This window comes from Ammodytes marinus (assembly GCF_949987685.1).
Source record: "Ammodytes marinus genome assembly, chromosome: 7".
In the NCBI taxonomy this organism is placed as follows: domain Eukaryota; kingdom Metazoa; phylum Chordata; class Actinopteri; order Uranoscopiformes; family Ammodytidae; genus Ammodytes; species Ammodytes marinus.
The window spans coordinates 27,151,942-27,175,416 of NC_137211.1; the positions used below are offsets into that span (position 1 = coordinate 27,151,942).

At 42.6% G+C, this 23,475-nt stretch overlaps 1 protein-coding gene across 3 annotated transcripts in view; it reads right to left on the reverse strand.

Moving 5' to 3' along the window:
* The window catches only part of usp19 (ubiquitin specific peptidase 19), a 30,816-nt gene that overhangs the window by 3,305 nt on the left and 4,036 nt on the right, over positions 1–23,475 (reverse strand). The window contains exons 3-26 of one of the 3 annotated variants that reach the window (XM_080031552.1): positions 21,140–21,268; positions 20,482–20,618; positions 19,609–20,178; positions 17,565–17,880; positions 16,915–17,071; positions 16,742–16,813; positions 15,758–15,873; positions 14,967–15,032; positions 14,231–14,454; positions 13,769–13,961; positions 13,405–13,538; positions 12,537–12,695; positions 11,736–11,846; positions 11,505–11,615; positions 11,267–11,368; positions 10,625–10,765; positions 10,399–10,517; positions 9,814–9,957; positions 8,366–8,715; positions 7,872–7,982; positions 7,107–7,323; positions 6,233–6,385; positions 5,179–5,345; positions 4,553–4,728 (exon numbers count right to left, since the gene is read on the reverse strand). In XM_080031552.1, the coding sequence (XP_079887678.1) occupies positions 4,553–4,728; positions 5,179–5,345; positions 6,233–6,385; positions 7,107–7,323; positions 7,872–7,982; positions 8,366–8,715; positions 9,814–9,957; positions 10,399–10,517; positions 10,625–10,765; positions 11,267–11,368; positions 11,505–11,615; positions 11,736–11,846; positions 12,537–12,695; positions 13,405–13,538; positions 13,769–13,961; positions 14,231–14,454; positions 14,967–15,032; positions 15,758–15,873; positions 16,742–16,813; positions 16,915–17,071; positions 17,565–17,880; positions 19,609–20,178; positions 20,482–20,618; positions 21,140–21,268 (4,175 nt within the window). The remainder of the gene's footprint in view (positions 1–4,552; positions 4,729–5,178; positions 5,346–6,232; positions 6,386–7,106; positions 7,324–7,871; positions 7,983–8,365; positions 8,716–9,813; positions 9,958–10,398; positions 10,518–10,624; positions 10,766–11,266; positions 11,369–11,504; positions 11,616–11,735; positions 11,847–12,536; positions 12,696–13,404; positions 13,539–13,768; positions 13,962–14,230; positions 14,455–14,966; positions 15,033–15,757; positions 15,874–16,741; positions 16,814–16,914; positions 17,072–17,564; positions 17,881–19,608; positions 20,179–20,481; positions 20,619–21,139; positions 21,269–23,475) is intronic. The other 2 variants (XM_080031554.1, XM_080031553.1) reach the window with 2 other exon arrangements.

Genomic DNA, 23,475 nt, shown 5'->3' on the forward strand with positions numbered 1-23,475 from the left:
GCAAAGTAGAGAACAGCTTACATACAATTTGACTGTGCGCTGATAGTAGCACCACTGCAGCTTTAACTACTGATTCTCCTAGCAGTCTTAACATGTTTGGGAAGTTGTTCTTCATCTGAATGGATGTTCTAAAGGACAGACACAATGCTGTAGAGAATGTAAAACCCACTGAGGCATATTGCCATTTGTGATATTGGAAGATATATATATATTTTTAATTTAAGCGGTAAAGTATTCTAAAGGGCTGACCATAAATCAATTATACATACACTTCATTGGCTGTAGTGTTGGGGGGAGAATGCTGAAGTACTACCAGCTGAAGAACGGATGGAAGACTTACATAAGAGGAAGTGGTTAAGTATTTAAAAAGTGCCTACAGCATCATCCAATCTCTCCTCCACATTCATATTGTTAAATGCTTATTGGCCAAAGCAACAGTCAGTGACCCGCCCCCCACACTGCTGTGCTCAGGTCCAGGTGGCCTTGTATAGCAGAGGGTAGACCAGGTTGACGAACAGAGCAAACACAGCAGCCAGCGTGCCCACTACAAAGTAGCGCACCCAGTCATCGTCGGGACAGTCCGACAGTGTGCGCTGCCGTCCCCCAGACCCCTCCCTCCTGTGTGGGCCGCCTCTGTTCCTGTGCAGGCCAGAGCGGAACAGTCCTGGGGGGCCTGCGTCCTGCCCCCCCTCCTCTTCCTCCTCTAGTTCCCTCCATATTAGAGAGGCCTGCGATTGGCGGAAACCGGGTGTCAGCTAACTGGGAACAGGCCCTGGTCTAACAAATACTCTTACACACATACTCAAGCTCGCTCTACCTTTCAGATCAACCACGCTGATAACAGTCATTTTTTAAAAGAACTAATGATATGCTTTGGATTTGATCCTGTCTTGGCATCCCAAACCCTAATCTGACGGGTGTCGTAATGGAAAACTATTTGTATTTAGCTTGGATCTCCGGATGTCAGTACCTCCATGGAACCTATAAGAAGAAAGGACGCCCAATTGAAAAAAGGGAATTCTATTCATCTCTAAAGGAAAGCTGCTCTTTTTCCATGACTACACCCGTCAGATTTTGGTATAGGGGAAAACCCCCTGTGGGTTAGGGGCAAACTGGGACAGTTTGGGAGGCTTTTTTATGCCTGATGTTTGTGTGTGGAGACAGTCACATCATCTTCAAGTAAACACGGTTGAGTAAATCAAAAGCAGTTGTCTTCCTCAATACTGTCTACAAAACTTGGTACAGACAGAAACAAAAGTTACAGATTCTAGTTTAAATTGACATATTGAGCTAAACACATTCACTGCAAAACTGGTAGAAAAGCTTATATCATTTTCTTTTTTAAAGAAGTTTGAGAGAAGGTTTTTTTCATTGTGTATGTATGCTTTAACAGAACCACTCATCTCCTATGGTCACACACAGTCTTGTGTGGTTACTCATCACAAGGTTACACCCAACAAGCCATCTGATCCAAACTAGTTGTATAATGGCACACAGTATTGCTTTACCTTCATCATCTGGATACAGACATTAAAGTGCATCTTCAGACAGGCACAAAGCAAGAGTGAAAGAATCACACTTAACTTAACTCAAGACTCCCCTATGGATTTGCAAACGTTTAAGAGCATTCACGGCTCACTCTCTCTCTCTCTCTCTCTCCCCATCTCATCAACTCAATGCTTATTGCTTCCATCCTTACCAGGTTAAACAAGGGTTTACACACAGGTTTCTCTTGTGCTGTTGATCCTTATGAGTGGCTGACATATATATTACAACTCAAAATGCCCTGTGAAATTATTTCAACACGTAGGGACAATCAGATTCCATAGTGTGTTAACACCTGTCACTCTTTTTAATGGGATATATCTGAAAACACTTTCTCCCACATGACTACAGTTTTTACCAGTGAGCAACTCCAATTAAGCCTTTCAATTGGATCTGATAAACAGACATGGGGTGTGTGTGTGTGTGTGTGTGTGTGTGTGTGTGTGTGTGTGTGTGTGTGTGTGTGTGTGTGTGTGACAAACTGAATCTCACAAACTTCTCACCGTAAAATATATATATATATATTTTTTTTTAAAGAAAAGTGAGTTAAAGGTGGAGTGAGCGATTCTGGAGAACACTTGTTGTTAAAATCACTTTCGATCGAAATCAGTGAATATCTCCTCACAATCTGGTACCTGTCCATACTGTGTGCGCACTAGGGGTGGGAAAAATTATCGATTTTCCGATTAATCGCGATTCTCTCTCGAACGATTCCGAATCGATTCATAAAAGTTAATAATCGATTTATTAATTTTTATTTATTTTTTTACTAGTATTTAATATTAGTATTTCCTGCGAAGCTGCGCATGCACACCACACAAGTGCGAGTTGTTAAAAGTGGCGACAAAAGGGCTGAGAGCAGCAAACCCATATGACCTGCACTGGCTTTGTGTTTGTTTACGTTTTTGTATGAGAGCTGAATTCCAAGCCATACTTGTTGTACAATGTGTTGAAATGACATAGAAAATAATAGAATAGAAATCCTATAGAAACATGATTCACAAGAATAGAAAGAAAATTAAACTGAATCGGTTTAGTTTTTACACTTCCATATTGTGTTGAAATGCAAGCTGCATTGATTATTGCACTGGTCATAGAAAGTCATATTTGTGACAAGAAAAGCTTTTTCTCTATTACAATATTAGAGAAGATAATTCATCTGTTGATTGTATTTAATGATCATCACAAAAGTAGGAAGTGATTAGCAAACTCTGAGTAGCAAACTCAGATGTGTATATAAATATATTTTTGAAAATCACACATGGGTATGTACATAAAAAAAATTGCATCGAGATGCATTGAGAATCAATTTTGAATCGAATTGTTGACCTCTGAATCAGAATCGAATCGAATCGTGAGGTGCCAAGAGATTCCCACCCCTAGTGCGCACTGGGGAAAAAAGTGATGTTAATACACAGCCTAGGTTCTGTAAACGGGCATATTGCATGGTTGCTTTTTCTCCCGACAGGATCCGAGGTGAGGAAGTGATCCTTCACCGCAGGTTTATGAGAGAGTCACTCTGTGTTAGTCACCAAGGACAAGTGTTAGTCCAGGGTGGGCAAATAAGGGGCATTCATACTGTTTGTTTACACACCAGTTTACAGAGCTTAAGCTGTGTATTAACAACAGATTTTTATTTTCAAGGTACACACCAGCAGTGTTAATTTCGTAGACTATGACGAAAAATATTCGTCTACGAACCTTTTTCACGGACGTAAACTAAATAAAAACTAAATAAAAAGGCAGATGTGATGACGAAGACTGAGACTAATTTAACTGACACTATAGTCTACGAATAGGAACTAGACGAAACTGTTAGGGCGGGACGAATGGAGAAGAGATCCAATCAGAACTACTCTTTTTGTGGGACAAGTTGGGAAGAAATCCAATCAGTGCAAAGCAGCGAATGCAACCCTGTGTCGCGGCTGCATCTGGACCATATAGGGAGACCACGCAGATGTGAGCGGGTGGAGTGAGCCGCTGTGCTGAAAAACTCTGCGGTATGATGGACAAAAATGATAGTCAGGGATATCCTGCCCGTTAACGATGTCTAGGGGAACGACTAAGTTCCGCGATCTGTTTGTAGTAGGCTCTGTCTCGAGTTTGAATACACAGAGCCATGTGAAACTGCCGCCTCCGTCCGTTAGTTTCTGTTTTTAAGTTACAATCAACTCCGACGCATGGACAGCGTTCAATTAAAACCTCTAATTGTATTATCTAAAAGGCTTTGATGCAAAAGAAGTCCGAACACACACAGCGGCAGCAGTGTTGCTTAAAGGAAGGCGCAGTTGCTCAAATGTATCAGCACCTCAACTGCGTGCTGCTGCTGCTGCCCAGGGGCGGCCTTAACGATCTCGGGGCCCGTTTCAAGACCTAGTGTGGGGCCCCCCACTTTTTTAAAAGATTTTCTTTATTTTCTTTTTTTTTATAAATAATGCTTGTGCATGCTCCCCGCAAAAAGAAAAAAGATTGTGGAATCCAGTTGGTTCATAGACAGATCATGAGATAATGGACCCCCGGGCACAGGCTCTTAAAGCCCCCCTCCCCCCTATCCAGTCAGGTACACTGATTTTATGTGAGATTATTACTAATGAAATAGAATGTTTTGTATTACAACCATTAAATCTGTGTCTGTATTGCATATTCAAACCTTAATACCATTCAATGAAGAAAAACACTTAGTCGACAAAGTCCGCTGTAGATTTAGTCAAACTAAAATCTGCTTATATTTAGTAGACTAGACTAGACTAAGACTAAAATATCTTAGATGACTAGAATAGGACTAAGACTAAATGGTGTGATATTCAAAAGACTAAGACTAAGACTAAATCAGAATTTGCTGCCAAAATTAACACTGCACACCAGTTCTGACAGGTAGCCGAATCGTGAGGAGATATTGACGATTTTGCCAAAAGTGATTGTCAACAAGAATTGCTGACTCCACCTTTAACAAGGGCTATTCTAAAAGGGTTGAACCTGTGTGTGTAAGGCTGTGTATAGAGCTGACCTGGCTGGCAGCAGCTCCAGCAGCGTTGGTAGCCTCGGCCCCCCCGGGCCTGAGGAAGCGGGGGGGTCTCTCCACGGGGGAGTTCCTCCGTCTGTAGAACAAGACGTAGGCGTAGCGCGTCACCACCTGACTCTCCTCCACCATGGTCACTGTGCTGTCATCAAACAGACGCCAGCCTGGACACAGAGGGAACAGGCTTTAGTAAGGGGACACGTATCAGTTACAACATGGACATCCCATGTCAGGGTTAACAGCAGAGATTGTTAATCATGATAATATGTAACAGTGGGAACAAACTGCTGTCCTTATTACAGGGTTCAAATAGCTTTTAAAGAGTGAAATTCAAGCACTTTCAAGCTTTAAATTTGGGCCTAAAAAAAGGTATTGAAGAAAAATGGATTTTCTATAAAAATATGTACTAAAATCCAATAGTAATATTCTCCAGAATAATATGGAGACCCGAAGCGCACCACACAGTGGAAAGGAGGCATTAGAGTGCTACACCAAGGCTGGCAGCCAAGGCTCTATCTTTACCAAGTAGGAACAAGAGGGAAAGGTGAATGTAACACTGGTCAGAGCTAGTAGTGGTTGTATAAGGGAGAAAGCCCCATTGACCACACACTCACCAACATCACTGCGCTGGCTGTTCTGGGCACTGGGCAGGCGGGCGTATGCCGTGTAGTGGCCTCCTATCATTCCTCCATAGTGGTTGATGACTGCATATAAGTCATAGATAGGAGGCTGCTGCATGTCATCCTTCTGGCCAATACAGAACTTACTCAGATCTAGATTCCTGGAGGACAGAGTGAACAACATGTGAGAAATATATCAAATTATTTAACATTTAGAATATATCAAATTATTATACAGCGCTGATAAATCCTTTGTTCTGATTGGTCAATCAGAACAGTCTACGGTCAGTTATTTCTCTGCTGTTAAGGCTAATCGCTTGTTACTATGGACCTACGTCACTGTTTTGTTTGATCACTTCCTGCCATATCAATAGACTCCACACAGTTAGTGCTACTACTCCTTCAAAATACAGAATATTACTTTCTCAACATGACTTTGAATGGGGATCAAGAGAGCAGGGAACTTAGGAGTCATGGTTAATATCTGAAAAGACTCCAGTCAAGGCCATGCGAGTAAGTTTGGCCACATAGTTACCGTTACTATGAGGAAGTGCTGACCGTAGCAAACTCGTTTTTGCACCGTTAGCAAAAAAAGAACACAATTAAAATACAATTTTGCCTCAATTAATTGGTTATTTAAAGTTAGTAGCCGTGTAATAAGTGAGACAATGTATAGCTAATGGGTCACTCTGGAGAAATGAAGACAGACAAAGTGAAGAGGATGCGCAGCAGAGTGACCCATTCCATATACATTAGCCCTTCCATACTGGGTGTGTATCAGAGGGACCAGTTCCATATACATTAGCCCTTCCATACTGGGTGTGTATCAGAGGGACCAGTTCCATATACATTAGCCCTTCCATACTGGGTGTGTATCAGAGGGACCAGTTCCATATACATTAGCCCTTCCATACTGGGTGTGTATCAGAGGGAGCAGTACCATATACATTAGCCCTTCCATACTGGGTGTGTATCAGAGGGACCCATTCCATATACATTATCCCTTCCATACTGGGTGTGTGTCAGAGGGATGTGTGGTGGCCTCTACCTGACGGGGAAGTCCACCATGTCATTGATCTTGTCCCTCCAGATGAAGCTCCTGAAGGAGAAGCGTTTGAGCTGGATGATCAACACGTTGGGCAGACGCCACAGCAGCAGCTGCTTGGAGGCCTCTCGGTGCTGCTGGCACTTTGGACAGTACCTGGAAAACAAAGGGGTAGTATGGACCAGTGTTCAATAGTGCTTCACAGTGAAGAACCACAACTGAAGCGCTTAGCATGCATTACTAGAATTTAGGGTTAGGAAGTATCCATGTTTTAATTTTTAATTCCCAAACTATACGGTATTACATTCAGGTACTATGCTTCCTATTGCTAAATTTTACAAGATTACATTGAACTAATCACTATGACGTTACCCCAAATACTCATCTTTACTGACAGCACTTGAACACATTCCAATCAAAGTGCCAAGCGAGGGAAAAGAACGCATGTCATTTACTTGGAAGGTATTTTAAGCTTTAAGCTGTCACGTGAGGCGCATGTGTGAGCCTGGCGGGTCTAAAAAAAAGCTTTTTGCTTTTTTGACACGTTCTTTAATTGAAAAATACGACCTACATTGTTAACAGGAGTTGTCATCACTTTTAAAGTATCTTCAAACAGAGGCATTGGTGCTGCTACTGGACATGGACACACACACTCTTAAGGCATTTATAATAAACATGCACCAGGCATTTTTTATGACAGTATCCACTGTAATTACAGGAATACCGTTGCTATTTTCTTTAATACCCTGGTATACGGTAATACCTTAATACCTCCCAACCCTACTAGACTTGTCCGCATGTAACAAAAACAAACAGAAGTGCTGAAGACAGTTGTTGATATGAGCTGTCCCTAGCACATAGTAAATGTGGTGCGTACCATGCCTCCTCCGGTGCCAGCACCTCAGGCTTGGTGAAGAGGTTGAGGCACTGCTCCAGGGTGAAGTGTCCTGCCCGGGCCGTCTCACTCAGAGAGCCGGGGTCCTCCTCATACTCCAGCTCCTTGGAGCTCACCAGCACGTACTCCTTCACCCGCTCGTTGTTCTTCCACACCAGCTCCAGCACTGAGTCTTCAGGGAGCTCTGCCAGGGCCGCCTCTGCACACAGGGGACTGGGTTAGGTTCTTTCATAAAGCACAAGCTTTAAAAAGGTGCTCTATGCAGTTTCAGGGGAGGGCCTGAAGTTATTCGACAAAAACATATTTGCACTACATGTAAATCTTAGTATTGAATAATCCTAGAATCATAAATAAGAAATGTAAGTATTTTGTGGCACCTGCTTGAACCAACATAAGACTAGAATATGTTTGTAAACTAAAATATGGGCCCTGCTGCTGTAAACAACAAGAGTGAATCAGTTAACTGTTCCAGGGATCCAATTTGCCAGCGAGGAAAGTTAGCTTATTCAGTTTTTGGGAATATACACAAAAAAAATGGTCACTTCTCTCACATGCCCAAAGTTACATAGTGCTCCTTTAAGTATGACAATACAACAGCAAGTAAGCACACACCAAGTATGGAAATAGTATTTACCTTTATTTAACCAGGACGTTTAGTTCAAATTCGTATTTAAAATGACGTCCTGGCAGCTAGGATGGAATCGAATCAAACTAAATCTCTGTACCTGAGACAATGTTTGGACTTACCATTCTCATCCAGCCTCTGTTCCTTGTTGGTAGAGTCCAGATGAAAGATGTAGAACTGACTGGCATGGCCGGATGGCGACTCACTTGGATGCTGATAACCTGTTACTGCAGCTGCAAAAAACAAAAAAGAATGATAGAAAAATGATATACAGCTGCATCTCAAATAATTAGAATATCAATGAAAAATAAAAATAAAATTATAATTTCAAACTTTCATATATTCTAGATTCATTACACAAAGTGAAATATATCAGGCCTTTCTTTTGTCTTAATTTAGATGATTACAGCTCATGGAATAAAAAAAATCTAATAACTCAAAATATTAGAATATTACATCAAACCAATCCAAAAAATAGATTTATAATACAGAAAAGTCAAGCTTCTGAGAAGATTGTTTATTCTTGATTACTTCACTTCATGTGTAATGAATCTATATATACTCAAATCACAGAACTAATGAGGCACGTGTCCATCAATAGCTGGCTCATCATTACCCTCTGGCCGCACTGCCTTCTCACAGGTGGTCTCCTTCTCAGCGTGGAGGTCCAGAGAGCAGCAGGGCGTGGAGGAGGAAGAGGAGGTTGACTCAGAGAAGCCTGAGTCTGTAGTGTGTGTGCTGAGGGACAGGGAGTCGTCTGAGGCCTGAGCACACCCCTGGGCCTGGGCTCCAGACAGCACCGTGTCCCCTGGTCCTCCTCCACCCACCACCTGGTCCTCCTCCTCCCCAGGACCAGAGCCCTCTGCACAGCCTGCTGACAGCGGGGCCACGTCAGCCCGCACCTGGGACACTTCAGGGGACGTCCTGCCCGACTGGTACGGAGGCTGGAACACGTTGACTGAAAACCTGCACACAGATAAGAGAAACTCCATTTATAGGCGTACTATACAGTGACAGAGGAGGGAGGGTTTGTTTAAATTTGCACAGCCTGCAGTTAGTTTATAAAACATATTTACTCAACATGAAATTCTTAGTGTTGAATATTTCTATCATCATACATCAAAATTATTTTGAGGCACCTAGAACCTAACAAAGGGCCCTGCTGCTGTAAACAAGAGTGAAACATAAACTTTATAGGAAGCTTTCTAACTTCAAACAGGGTTCAAGGGATGTAATTTTCCTCTGAGAAAAGTTTGTTTTCAGTTATGAGAATTTGAACTTCTCTGGCACACCATTGCACCTTTAACATTTCACTTCCTTTTATAATAAAATGATAACTACAGTCATTTTGAGCGGACATGAACAATGATTATGATAGCTGAGGAAAGATTTTCATTCCACTATCTGAGGCTAAGTTTACACAATGAAGGATTTCACTCTTGAACAGTTAATCAGCCACTGTAATTTCCCAACGATTTAATAATGTATCATTTAATAGGGGATTCTGTTGTATAATGTTAGAGAGTGAAGAAATAAAGAAAATAAAGTGGAGACCTGCATGCTCTGTATGTTGAGTGTTTTGCTGGATATGTATTCATTCATCCATACAGTTGCCTTTTTTTAATGATTAAAGGCCTACTTCACCGGTTGGAATATGAAGGTGTATTGAACTCGGAGATCCCATGTAGTATAAATGTGCAAAAAATAAATAAATCGGATCATCTTAGCCTGAGAAAAGGCAAAAAGAGTGGTTTATGGTCTCACTGTCTAACCCTACAGTTTCCTTCTTGTGACATCACAGTAAGGGTTAGGATTAACAGGACAGCTGGGCCAAAGGAAGACTAAGGGAAGACTGAGGGAAGAAAAACCTCATTCATTATAGTATAATAGTTATTTTATAATGATAGAACGCTGGTTCTGTATGGGTGAAGTATTCCTTTAAGATTCATAACAGCGCTCGCTCTTAATAAGGTATAAAATACTTGCATTTACTCTCTTTGTGGATATTTCTCCATAGATTTAAAATGACGATAAGCAACAAGGACTGTTTATCAGGCTGTTTACCTGGAGTAACCCTCTAGTAGCTGGGAGAGGCGTCCGTAGGAGAGGCGAGATTCTGGCACACTGAGCATGAAGGGCAGGCCCACGCTCTCTGTGTTGGGTCGACACAGACCTTTGTGATTGGGCCAGTGGCTCCTCTGACACGCTCTGGGGAGGGAGTGAACAGCTTTATTATCAGGTCAATGGATATCATTTAAAAGGTGGAGTCAGCCATTCTGGGGAATACTTTTTCGTCACAATCCCTAACCTGTTTGAACAGTGTGTGCGCTTAAAATAAAATCTGGCGTTAACACAAAGCCTAGTCTTTGTAGAGGGGTATGTTGCAAGTTAGGGTGGGCCACTTTGTTCATATACCAGTTCACAGAGCCTAGGTTGTGTATTAACACACACATAGTACAGACAGGTAGCGAATCGTGTGGAGATATTGACGGACAACAAATGGTCTCCATAATGAATGACTCTTTAAGACCTTTAAGAATTAAATGACAAATGCCTCAATGCAGAGTTTAAAACACATTTCTGTTTATAAAAAAAATTAATTTGGAAAATTAGATTTCCAATGCTCAGACATTTCCAAGTAGAACTCACTGATTGCAGTAGCCCACACGGTAGCAGCGGGTGCAGCGCTTCAGCTTGTCTTCCTCAGACACTGGAGGCTTGAGGCAGGCGGCACACTTTGAGATGGGGATATTAGGGACCTGCAGTCTCTGTGAGGGGCAAAACAAAGCAACGCTCAATATCTGGAGAGAAGCCAGCACACTTTAACATACTGGTGCAATGTTGAATCAGGAGTCAGTTGGCTTTTTATTAGTACCTGTTGCACTCTGAGCAATACGACTCTCTCTTTGGCCATGTCTTTGGAAAGCACCTCAAAGCAGAACAACATGTCAGAGGAGGACACAGTGTCCAGGGAATGGGACGGCAGGAACATGCGCTGGAAGCGATTCTTGATCACCTGACCAGGAGAAACAAAACAGATATAGTGTGTTGGGTGAAGTGTTCTGAAGATAGACATTGACAATTGTTCCAGTTTCTTTTTAAAAGGTGGAGTCAGTTATTCTGGAGAAGGCTTCACATTTTGTCAAAATACGTTATATCTGATCACATTCCACCACCAGTCTGTACTGTAAGTGTGCTTTAAAACAAATCCAGTAATACTTCACAGCCTAGGCTCAGTAAACTGGTAAGTATACATAGGGGGCCCACCGTAGATAGCATCATGTGTTTACAACATTTACAGAGCATAGGCTGTGTATTAACACTGTGTATTAACACAGTGATTTTGACAACAAGCGTTCTCCAGAGTTGCTGACTCCAACTTTAAGTGAAGGGGAACAGCGTTTAATTATTTGAATATTTGAACATTAATCAGGACTTTCAAGCCCACATAATGTGTGCAAAGAATTGGATTGATATGATTACATATCGATGATATGATTAAAAATAAGATAATTACCTCTGCCAGTCTGAGGTTCTCTGGTTTGACCCGGACACTCCTGGAGATGGATTCCAGGACTTCAGCAGTGCTGGAGTTCTCCTTGCTCACACTCACCAAAAACTAACATGTACACACACGCACCACACAAACACAAATTCATAATCAATCAAAACAAAATCACAGCTAGATTCTGCATCCCATTTAACACAGCGAGTAGTAAGACTTTATGTGGAAAGCAGTTCTTATTTGATCTTACCTTGATGGGTTTTTTATGAGGGTCTTTAGCAAAGTAGAAAACTGAGAGCACCTTTTGTTTCTGGGGCAAGGGAACGGGCAGGTAGAGGAAAGGGTCAAAGGTGATGGACACCTGAAGAACAAGAAAGAAGAAAGGAAGAAGGTCAAGACATCAATGTATTAATGCTTAATATTAACCAGCATTTACTGTCAAAAAAGACAAACATTTTGTAGGAAAACGATGTTGTGATACCTTGGAGCATGTGGGGCACACCAGCTTGGATTTGAACTGGCCTTGAAAGAGGTCCACTATAAAGGAGTCGTTTCGCATCTTGTGCCTCTGCCATGCCTCGTCTGCCACCAACTGTAACAACACACAAAAGGTTATTTTTATTAATGTCTTAAAAACACATTTAAGATACTTGCTTTTTATGTGATGCCGTACATTATCGTCTCTTTTTCCCTAGCACATTTTAATTTAATAATTAGGTTAATCATTTATTGTTAGTCCCATCCTACTGTCCCATCTTCCCTTTTTCACGATGACATAATTGTGTATTGACTTTTTCTATATATTTGTGTAGTTGATTCCTCTGTCAAAGCATTTTGTAAACTACTGTTTCTAACAGGTTCTATACAAAAAAGGTATTATTTTAAAAGATAGCAGGCCAAGGATTAAGTAGGTTGGAGGAGGAACGCTAGTCATTTCCTGTCCTCCTCTGTAAAGTAACTTAAGTGTAACCCTGCGAAATTTGTAGTGTTGAAATCAGTTTGAGTGATTCTGACCCACAATCCAGTGGCGTCACATCGACGGAGCCATCCCGTATGAAAACAACCAGGGATCCAACGGACATAAAAGAGTCAAGTTCAAGGCACAGTGTTATGAAGAAATAAATAAGTAAAAGTATGTCCGAAATGTGTGCCTATTGCATGCTAACTAGATTATTTCTATGATCAGCTGTGGTATGTAGAATAGAAAAAAGAAAGAGGATGCGATTTGGAACGCAGCCTTTAGTGTACCAGAGCAGCTCAATATTTGACAAGGAGCACCCACCTCGTCCAGCCGCCCGTCAGAGTCCACGGTCTCGGTGTAGGGTTTGTTCTGGATGCGGTTCAGGTCTTCATGGAGCCCGTCCAGCAGGAAAGCCATGAACTCCTGGGCGTCATGCTGGGCGTAACCTGTGAACTGACTGGCCTTACTCGCCACAATCGCCTGCGTGGTTACAAACAACAAAGGACAAAATGGAAATGAAAAACATTGGTCATATTGTCATTGCTACATTTGACATGAACACGTTTGATATATTTTTTTTTTTTTTAGCTTTCTGCCTCACTCACTCTCCGACTCAAGAAAAGGCGACAGAAACCGTTCCTGTAACCGTGCGTGCATTTCTGATTTGGAAACAGTAGGCATAGGGCGCTCATCCGGGTTAACTTGGCTCAAACACTGGTAGTAAAAGGGAGCAGGTCAAAAGATATACTTTACATCACTAAATGGTTGTGTGTGCTTCTTGGGACTTGTTTATTTACCACGTATGTTGCGCTCTATCTTTTTTACACGGTATGTCATTTAAGAATCATATACATACTGGAAAGAAACCAGGAAGTGCCTGTAACAGCTGGGTTCTTTCCAGTATGTATGTGATTCTAAAATAACATAACGTGTAAAAATATAGACTACCAGTTTTTTAGCTAAGCTAACCTGGATGTGCGACCTCTGCCCATTTCTATATAAAAAATGCATGCACAGGTATAGGTATACTTGGTTTCTGTTGCATTTTCTTGAGCTGGAGAGTAGAAAAAAGCTACAATATTCCTTTAAACATGTAGTCCATGCAGTCAAAGCCAGATATAGCCATTCCAAAGCAACACACTTATTATCAGCTACAGCAAATAAAACAGTGTGGGTGCTGCTTGTATACCTTGAGTTTGGATGGTTGAAAGGCATGATGTGTTCCTTTCCAAAGGGCCCTGAGCAGCACAGCAAAGCCAATAGCTAGCCTGCCTCCTGTTCCCAGAGGGTTATTGCAGTTGATTTCTGCCTCAAACGCTCGATCTGCAGGGCCACACAACATACAGGCATGAGGTAATGGAGACACACATCAACCACAGGCATGGCTCCACAAGCAGGGATACTGATAATATGTTCATAGGCACTTTGCTTAATTAAAATCCGCCTTCTCATTTTTATTCCAAAAGGACATCTATGTAGAGTATCTCGTTTAAACATTAACATGTACCTGAGCTGATATGAAATCAAGGCCAAACAAAGAGGAGGACATTTACCATGGAAGAAGTCCCTGAGTTCTCTGGTGTTGGACAGGGATTGGATGACACTGTTCATGAAGCAGGTGTTGCCGAGGTTGACCAATCCTGTAAAGCCAGGCAGACACACCTTCTTCTCCTCTTCTTCCTCGTGGCGCTCGTGGCTGGCCAGCTGTGCATGAGTCATGGGCTGCACCATGCAGGTAGGCTTAGGCTGAAGCAGGAGAGATGCCACTAATTAGACCATCTTCACCTTAGTGTGAGGGTTATTGGCAATGACTTCACGATAGGATATTCATCACGATACATGGGTTATTATATGACATATGGCGATACGTTGCATATTATACATTGTGATATTCCACATAGATCACCGGAAATGTAAAAACTGCTGATACCGTGGAAGCGTGGTATTTGTGCTTAATGAGGTCATCACACTTTCAGAATATCACACCGGCCCATGCTTTGATCCTTTGTACTAACCGTGGTAACAGTGGGTTCTGGCTTGGTGATGGCGACATGCTCAGAGACAGTGCGAGGAGCCACAGTCTCCAGACCAGAGTTGGCCTTATGGGCCTTTGGTTTCTCTTCTCCCACCCGCGGAGGCTCATCCTTGGAGGGCAGGCTGTGCTGGCTGCTGCCTGGCGCGCTGCCGTCCATGCATGCAGGGCTCGAGGGCACAGCCACCTTAGCACCCCCCACTGCACCTTAAACAGAGGAGAATGAAGCTTGTGGTTAGGAGGTGAAGGTCCAACAACAATGGACAGGATGTGGTGTGCGACCTATAGCATGTGTGTGTATGATATATAATAAAGTAGTAAGGTATCCATCCAAAGCATACATATGGCAATTAAAGCCTTGTCATTAGGCATACTGATGATATCCATAAGAGGACATGTATACCCATAATGAAGCTATTATAACAGTATTGATAAATCATATGGTTTCTGCTATTTTAAATAATCGGTCATTTAATCTTGTTAACATTTCATTTTTGCAGGGCTGTAATTCCCAGAGAAATTTCTAGGATGTTTTTTTTTGTGGCTTTTTACTGAACATTGGACATACAGAAAGCTCCTTGAAAGAAAAGCTCCCTTCAATTAAATATACATTCATTGACTTATGATTGAAGACTTATTTGCCCCAATTTTTTTCAAAGTAATGTTTGCTTGCACACATTTTGATCGGCATGTATAGATGACCACATATATCTACTTACTGGTAGGGCTGGGTATCGTTTGAATTTTAGCGATTCCTGTTCTGGTTCTGCTTATCGGTTCCAGTTCTTATCGATTCCGAGTTCGATTCCGACAGGATAAAAAAAAGAGGTCAAACGTTTATAGGATGTTTTTTTTTTTCCTTATCTTGTTCTTGTAGACATTGAATAGTGTACTGTAACTGCAGGATAATGATCTTGGGAAATGCTTGCTCTGACTCACACTGACTCTACGTCATTTTAAATGAGCCTCAATGATCTGTCCAGTATGAATAAAGGTTGATTGATTGAACACTCGGAGGCCGCAGTACGTCAAACACTGTACAGTCTTTCAAATGGATTGCACTTTATGTGCAACCTGCCTTGCAGCTGCACTTTTCCTTGACGTCGCTTTCTTTGGCAAAGTAAAGCCGTCTACCGCGGTCCATCTTTTACACTGCTACTGTAACGTTGCTAACATGCTAACCACTAGCTCGTATCAAACCATGGACAGACACGCAGGCGCGGTTACACGGGTATGTTGATGTGTGACATAGGCACGTCTTTCCACGCATACGTAGCCGTTGATCGTACGAATAGGATTTTCTTTAGGAACCGATAAGCGGAACAGAATTTCAACTAAATGGGTACCCGTCATTTTATTACCGGTTCCAATTTGGAATCGATAATGACTCTAAGGTTGCAATTTCATATTACTGTTTGGAATTGACTGAGAATGTTACAAGAATATATCCCTTTAATATCTAACCCATGCAACATGAAAAAGCTCTATGTATTCAGCCCCCTCAGCACACCTTGTGGAGCAGGGGCCTCCAGCCCCCCCCAGCGCTGGCTGTGTCTCTTCTTCAGTGTGATGTCCAGTCGGGACGGGGTGAAGGAGTAGCTGCACTGCTCAGGCTGGATCAGGTTCCTGACAGAGCAATGTAGACAGAAACCTGTTATTTGTCTTTAACCCGCTAAACATTTTAACATAATGAATGTTTAATAATATTTGAAAAATTTCAATTATGACAAAAAGGATGCCAACTTCCTTTATTATTTGAAGACATTAAACGCTGCTCCTAGAAAAACTAGACTGTTTATGTATCTACAATAATGTTATTTCGACAAAGTTTAAAAAAAAGACACTAGATACTTTCTGGTGCGCACAAGAAACTATCACAAGATAGTATCTGGTGCGCACTACTGTGCTAAACTGTGATCCCACTGTGTGTGTGCTAACATAAGAAAATCCAGTGTTGATACACAGCCTAGGCTATTCAAACTGGTATGTAAACAAAGGGTATGTTAACAAACTCGGGCCTGCGTAGCAAGCAAAATACCGGTTTACAGATGCCTAGGCTGTGTATTAACACTGGATCTATTCCAGCACACACACAGTAAGGACAGGTAGCAGATCGTGTGGAGATATTCACGGATTTTGACAAAAATCAGTGATTTTCACAACCAGCATTCTCCAGAACCGCTGACTCCACCTTTAAGTTTGGTTTTGGCCATCAGATTGACAGACACCTGATCTATATTGACAGGATGCAGTACGACTGCTTTGGCACTGTTGTTTATTCATGACTCATGAGGCCAATAAGCGACACACTATTTGTTGATGATACTGAAGACAATCGCTATGTTTCGTGGAACAAATCAAATCTGCTACTCTTAAAATGCAGTTCAGAAAATTGCACAGAAAACATACAGTCTCTACTTTCTCCAGTTACCCATTGACATTTAGAAATGTCACAAACACATCACTTAGGCAAACAGATGACGGCAACAGTTACCTGAGTTTGACCTGCCACTTGAAGACTGTGTTTGGTCCACAGTCTGAATGGAGCCGCAGGAAGTTAGAGTCGCTGTAAAATGAGGACACACACACAAACAAGATGGTTGACTGGTCACCTGTTCAAAGCCATGACAGTAACGTGTTAACGTGACGCATATTGAGATGGAGCACCTTGTCTGGAAGATGAGGGTGAAGTCCTGTTCCCTGAAGATGACCTCTGCGGTGTCCCTGCAGATCCCCTTCATGTAAACGTTCACCACCATCAGGTCTGTGCCTTTCTCGTACGAGTCGTTCTTCACAAACTGCAGGTTGACCATTGGCTCTGGGGCTGCAGAGAGTTATGACCGGGTATCAACAAACTCATATTAACTGTCACCGCTGAAAAGTATCTGATACGCACTAAAACGTCCAAGCCCACCAAACAATGGTATGCTGGACAGCTCTATATCTTTTTACACATACACACATAGACGGGTAACACAAATTAATGAAAAACCTGATTAAAGAAAGATAAATGAGGAGAAACATAACAACTCCTTTTCCTTTCATTGGTCTTCCGTGTGTAGATCAGTTTATAAAGCCTTTTCTCTGTGCATTCTGTACAGATATGTAGTGGCTAGTGAGGAGATATTCACTGATTTTGGACAAAAAGTGATTTTGACAACAGGCATTCTCCAAAATGGCTGGCTCCACCTTTAATTCTGAGGTATGAGGTGTTTACAAATAAAATGGAAAGCGGTTGGTTTGCAATCAAATAATATTAAACACATACATGTACAGTATTACAATCCAACCCAAGTGCCAACACCTTCTGAACTCACCTTCCTGTGTCTTTGTCTCCAGAGTCGGCTCCTCCTTGGGCTGGTCCTGCTTCTCCTGCCCGTCACATATGCCCCTCCTCTGGGACTCACTGGAGGGGGACTGGGCTGCTGCTGGAGCTGCCTCTGTGGAGGGAGGAGGCTGCTGGTGGAGCATCAGAGAAGCCTTTCCCTCTGGCTCAGGGTCAGTTCTGTCTAGCAGTGTGTGTGGAGGAGAGGCAGACTGGGCCTGGCTGCTGACGGGAGCTGCTGGTTGGCTATCGCTGCCATGTGCCGCTTCTCCAGACCGGTCTGAAGACTGGCTTCGCTCCACGGCCACCTTTAACCACAGAAGACACCAGACATTTAATTTAAGCCTAAGTAATGAAAACACTGGGAGATATACTGAACTGTGAACCCACTGTGTGTGCACTAAAAAGGAAAATCCAGTGTTAATTCACAGCCTAGGCTCTGTAAACTCGTATGCAAACAAAGGGTTACATACCCTTTGTTTATTCATGGCTCATGAGGCCAATAAGTGATCATCTCTTTGTTGGTGATATTGAAGACACTGGCTAGGTTTCCTGGTACAAATCCTGCATACTCTTAAAGTGGACCTATTATACTTTTCGACTTTTATGACCTATAAACGTTGTTATAATGATTTATAGTCATGTTTAACCATACTAGCGTATCAAATAATTACGTACATGCATTTAGACTGCTGACCGTCTGGGGTGGCTGTGCAGAGCACTAAACACTAGGGCAGCCGGTCGAGAAATCACGTGTTCAAATCGGTTCAGAATTTCCTGATATTCGTTACGTAAAAGTCGTCACGAAAAGCAGATGTTTCCATGTATGGTAATGCTGCAACATGCCCCCACCTTCCTGCTCAAGTCTGCCTCGCGCCACTGAAAGTGTTCCGGAAGGAAGGTAACCAATCACAACGGAGTGGGGTTTGCAGGAGGGGGTGGGGGAGCGGAGAAGCACAAAGCCGAGGTGTGGAGCAGACTGCTGTGCTCGCTGAGATGAGAGGAAGAGTTTCCCGAAAATCTACATGGTTTTTTGTGATGTGATTCGTGTCAGGTTGCTCTATAGCAGTTTTTAACAAGAAATTAAGACCAGAAAAGTAGTATAATAGGAGATCTTTAAAGTGAGTTTATAAAACTGCACAGAAAACATACAGTCTCTGCTTTCTCCATTACCCATTGAAGTTCTGGCAGCAGCACTGTGCTGGCAGCTCAACTACAAGGACATTTATAGCTATCATTGATCTGAAGATATACACTTCAGTGGTTGAATGGAAATCAGGACCAAAGCAGCAGCCAACATCCACCAGGCCAGGCTGGGCCCAGACTTCAGCAGAATACATCCACCAGGTATGGACATTGAAGAGATGAAAGCTTCATTAAACAGGATCTCTGAGGAGTTGGTGACCCTTACAGAGGGCCAAGGCACTATGATGAACTAGGTGAGTGAAATGAAGGACTTAAAAAAAACAAATGAGGGCCAGGAGAAGACGATTGCTTCTGACATGGAACAATATTCAAGTATGAACAATGTCATCATAACAGGGCTGGTGATCAAAACCTCCTTTATATGAAAATATAAATACCCGTTCAATTGTACACTATATTTAGGATTTTTTTTGTACTGCCGAGTTGCGGACTGATATGCTGCACTGCAATGGCAACGGTTTGCGTAGTAATACATGGCCGAAATAAGCTTGAAAAAAGTGCAAAAATAAAAGGCTCTTTACCGGTGCAGTGCCGCGTATCAGTCTGAATGGATTTAAAAAATAAATAAATAAATAAATGTATAGGTAAGCTTTCATAAATACATGTGGTGAAAAATAGTTGTTTCTGCTGGCCCCCCTCTGCAACAGTACAATGCTGACTTCTGCTACAGCGATGTCTCCCCACAAACTCTTTATAGTGACTGCGCTGACAGCCATCTCCATAGGGTAACAGACTAACTATGCATAAGTAGTACCTCATAAGACCCCACTTCACTATTAACGATTCCTAAATGAAAGCAAAGCAGAGTGTGACAGATATGCGTGTCTCACCTGAGTTGTGTTGCTATGGCTGGCAGCAGCAGCAGCAGCAGGGACGTTGTTGTGTTCCTTGCCTTGTCTCTGTGCTCTGTTGTCTGCGTTGTCCCTGCGTTGTGTGTCCGGGCTCCGACCAGCGGGCAGGTGTGTGTGTGTAGTTTGCTGGTGAGCTCCAGGAGAGAGCACAGTAGAGTGCGTGTCCCTGTCAGTCTGGGGGGGAGAGGTAGCAGCCTTCTTGCTGCTGGTCTTGGTTGGCTGTACTACGGTGCGCTTGGCACTGGGTTCCAGAGGCTGGGGCTGGGGCTCCCCTCTCAGGACTGGATCAGGCTTTGTTATGGTGGTTGGGGTAGAGCCGTCTCCAGCTCCCCCATTCACCGATACAGAGTCCACGGTGGCCTTGTCCACCAGGGTTGTTTTGTTCTTGAGGCAGCGCTTGACCCCGCGCTCTGCTTTGCCCCCGTTGCGTCTGGGTTCACTGGGAGGCTGCTGGCCTTTCTCCCAGGAAGTATCAGCAGCAAGAGGCGTCGTCTTCTCCTTGTCGTCTTTGGCCTCAATGCAAACGGCCTCCTTCTCCTTCTTGTTTGACTGAAGCACAGTACACATAGGGGGGGGAAGCAATCTGATCATTTAAAGCCCCTGGAAAACAATCCTTCCAACTATGTCATTTGAGAAGTATGTTGCATGTTTTATAATATTTCTGAAGATGTATTTTCAATCAAATTCTTGTAAAAGCTTTTTGAGACACCCAACTTTCATATCATACAGTCATTTATACTATTTTCAGACCATGTTTCCTGAGGAGTTAACCAAAAGCAGCCGAAGGTCACAATTCATTTCTGGATCTTGTATGGATTGTATGGTTGCAGTGGTGAACCTGGAGTGACTGACCTTAAGCGAAGGCCAGATGTGAAAGGGAATCTTCTTCTGCATGACGACGTGCAGCAGAGCTCCCTTCTCCTTGTACTGGACTCTGCTACACGAGGCCTCGATCTCCTCCTGCAGTTGACAGCTCCACTGACGTCCATCTGCGCCATGAAAACAAGCATACACACGTTATTAGAGCCACTCTCGTGTTCTCTCTCTCTCTCTGGTCATTTCTGCTTCACTGTGGTAGTATCTAGGGGTGTAACGATATTCAAATCGAGTCATCATAATACAGGCACATACGGTTTGTTTCGATAGGCAATTGTCGAAAGAAAAACGTTTATATGACGTAAATATGCCGAATGTACAGGTTTGTTTTTGATTGTGTTAATGCTGCACCTTTACTTGAGAATAATTTAGTTTATTGGAGAACGTGCAGCACTATTCTTCCATTTCATTTGAAATACTTGCTGAGTCGCCGACAGCTAATGAATGTTTACCTGTTACTGTTTAACTAAATAAACTCATTTCCCTTATTACAAACAAGCTGTTTTTTTTTTTTTGCATTTTTCCTCTATAATGAGAACCGAACAGTGACTTCAAAACCAAGATATGTATGCTATTGAACCGTGCACTGTTTACGCCCTATTAGTATCCATTTCACACTGCACAATGACTTTACCTGGGAAGCCCACATGGCAGTTTGTGTCAGTGAAGGTTGTGTTGATATCTTCCGTTCTCTGCACGCCCTCCCCACAGCGCAGTCTGACCGTCACCTCATTGACATTCTGCTTCCAGTCCACAAACACATCTGAAAAACACAAAGTAAAAGGACAGTCACATAGATGTCAAACCAGAGAGGGGGGTCCTATCATGATAATTACAATACAACAAAGGCCTTAGCAAACACACACACAAATAAAGAAACACAGAGGTTGTGTATTACCATACACAACCTCTGTGTTTACTATGTATGTTGTGGGGACATTACATAGACTTCATTTCCTGGAGACTTGCCCTACCCATAACCACTACATGCCTAACCCTTATCTTAACCTAAGTCTACCCTAACCGTAAAGCAAGTCTTCATCCTAAAAAGTCATGATCACATTATGGGGACTTCCATATTGTCCCCAAAAGGAAGGTACGTCCCCACAATACCACTGTGTAAACAGAAAAATGTCCCCACAACATGAGTAATACAAGCACACACACCCACACACACACACACACACACACACACACACACACACACACACACACACACACACACACACACACACACACACACACACACACACACACACACACACACACACACACACACACACACACACACACACACACACACACACACACACACACACACACACACACACACACACACTTTTAGTGAGACCAGTGGTGATGATACTGTGTCCCTACTACCCTGAGAGATATAGACATGCACTGCAATGCACCTGCTCGCAAATTCACATTATGCATACCGCTGCACTCATATGGCTCAACTGGGTCAGTCCAGTGAACTCAGCAATCACTGACCAGACATCTATAATTATCTGTGCCACACAAAACTGTCGACCAAGGAAGCAACTGCAAGAAAGCATATGATCGACTTACTTTAGCTAACATGCTACAACTAAGCCCAACACACAAGCTTCTACGCTAGAATCAAGAGTGGAAACATCCACAGAAATAAGGCAACGTGGAAAACCAAACCAAAACGTACCATTTTTCATAGTGACCTCAACAGTGTAGCAAGTGATTCAAAATCAAATATCATCCCAGAGGTGCGAAAAGTCCAATGCCCTTCCGGCAAAGTAGTCAGGTATGAATCACGCACACACAGACACTTCAACAAGGACAACTAGAAAAGTCTTCCCCCTCTCTCACTCTCTCTCTCTCTCTCACCCTCTCTCTCTCTCTAACCCAAAGGTCACAGTAACATCCAATCCCCACCAGCTGGTGACAGTTAATAGTCCTAGAGGAGACCCACCACAGTGCACTCCTGTGACACACAACACTCACAGTCATGATACTGAATAAATACTTGAAATCTTCATGGCACATTGGTTTATTATGACAGCACATTCCATTATCGATGCCAGAAACTGTGTAACACCAACACAGTGGACTGTCAACCTGCAGCTCAAGGTAAAATATTAAAATGGGTGGATATCATTAACTCTGCTGTATGTCAATGAACATATTATACTTTATAAAGAACACAAGTATTACCATGCTTAATACAATATATATAACAATGGACACAATTAGACAACAATCCTAAAATGTAATAGATCTGCCATTAGAAACCATAGGGATTCTGCCTCAGAATTACTTTACTTGGGGGCGCCCTTAGCTCAGTTGGTAGGGTGTCCCCCCCATGGGCCTCGGCCAGCAGCAGACCCGGGTTCGATTCCAGCCCGCGGTCGTTCTCTGCATGTCACTCCCCTCTCTGCCCCATTTCAACTCTGTCTCTACACTATCAATAAAGCATAAAAATTCAAAAAAAAAAATACCTTTAGAAAAAATTATAATAATTACTTTACTTTATCATATGCTGTTTAGCACAGTATTATTACACTTCAAATGTACCCAAACGTATTGAGAAGCAGTACACCACATATGGTTGTGTAATGGTAACACCTCAAATGTGCTAATAACAATATATGGGGGAACGATGTACACAGCATTTTTAAATAAAGGCCCAGAGCTTTATTTTACAAAGCAGTCCTGTGGCAAAAAGAATGATAGTAGAAGTGCTTTTCTTTGAGGGGGCGCTTGTGTTGTGTAGAGTAAGCAGCAGACTCGGGTTAGAATCAGGCCCGGGTCGTTCTCTGCATGTCATCCCCATCTCTGCCCCATTTCATCTCTGTCTCTCCATCTGTCAATTAAGCATGGAAAAGGTACTTCTCCTCACTCAGTGCGTTTACATGCAGACTCATAATCGGGTAAATAAACGAATAAGACTTCAATAGGACTTGTTAAATGCATGTAAACAGCTTTATCCAATCT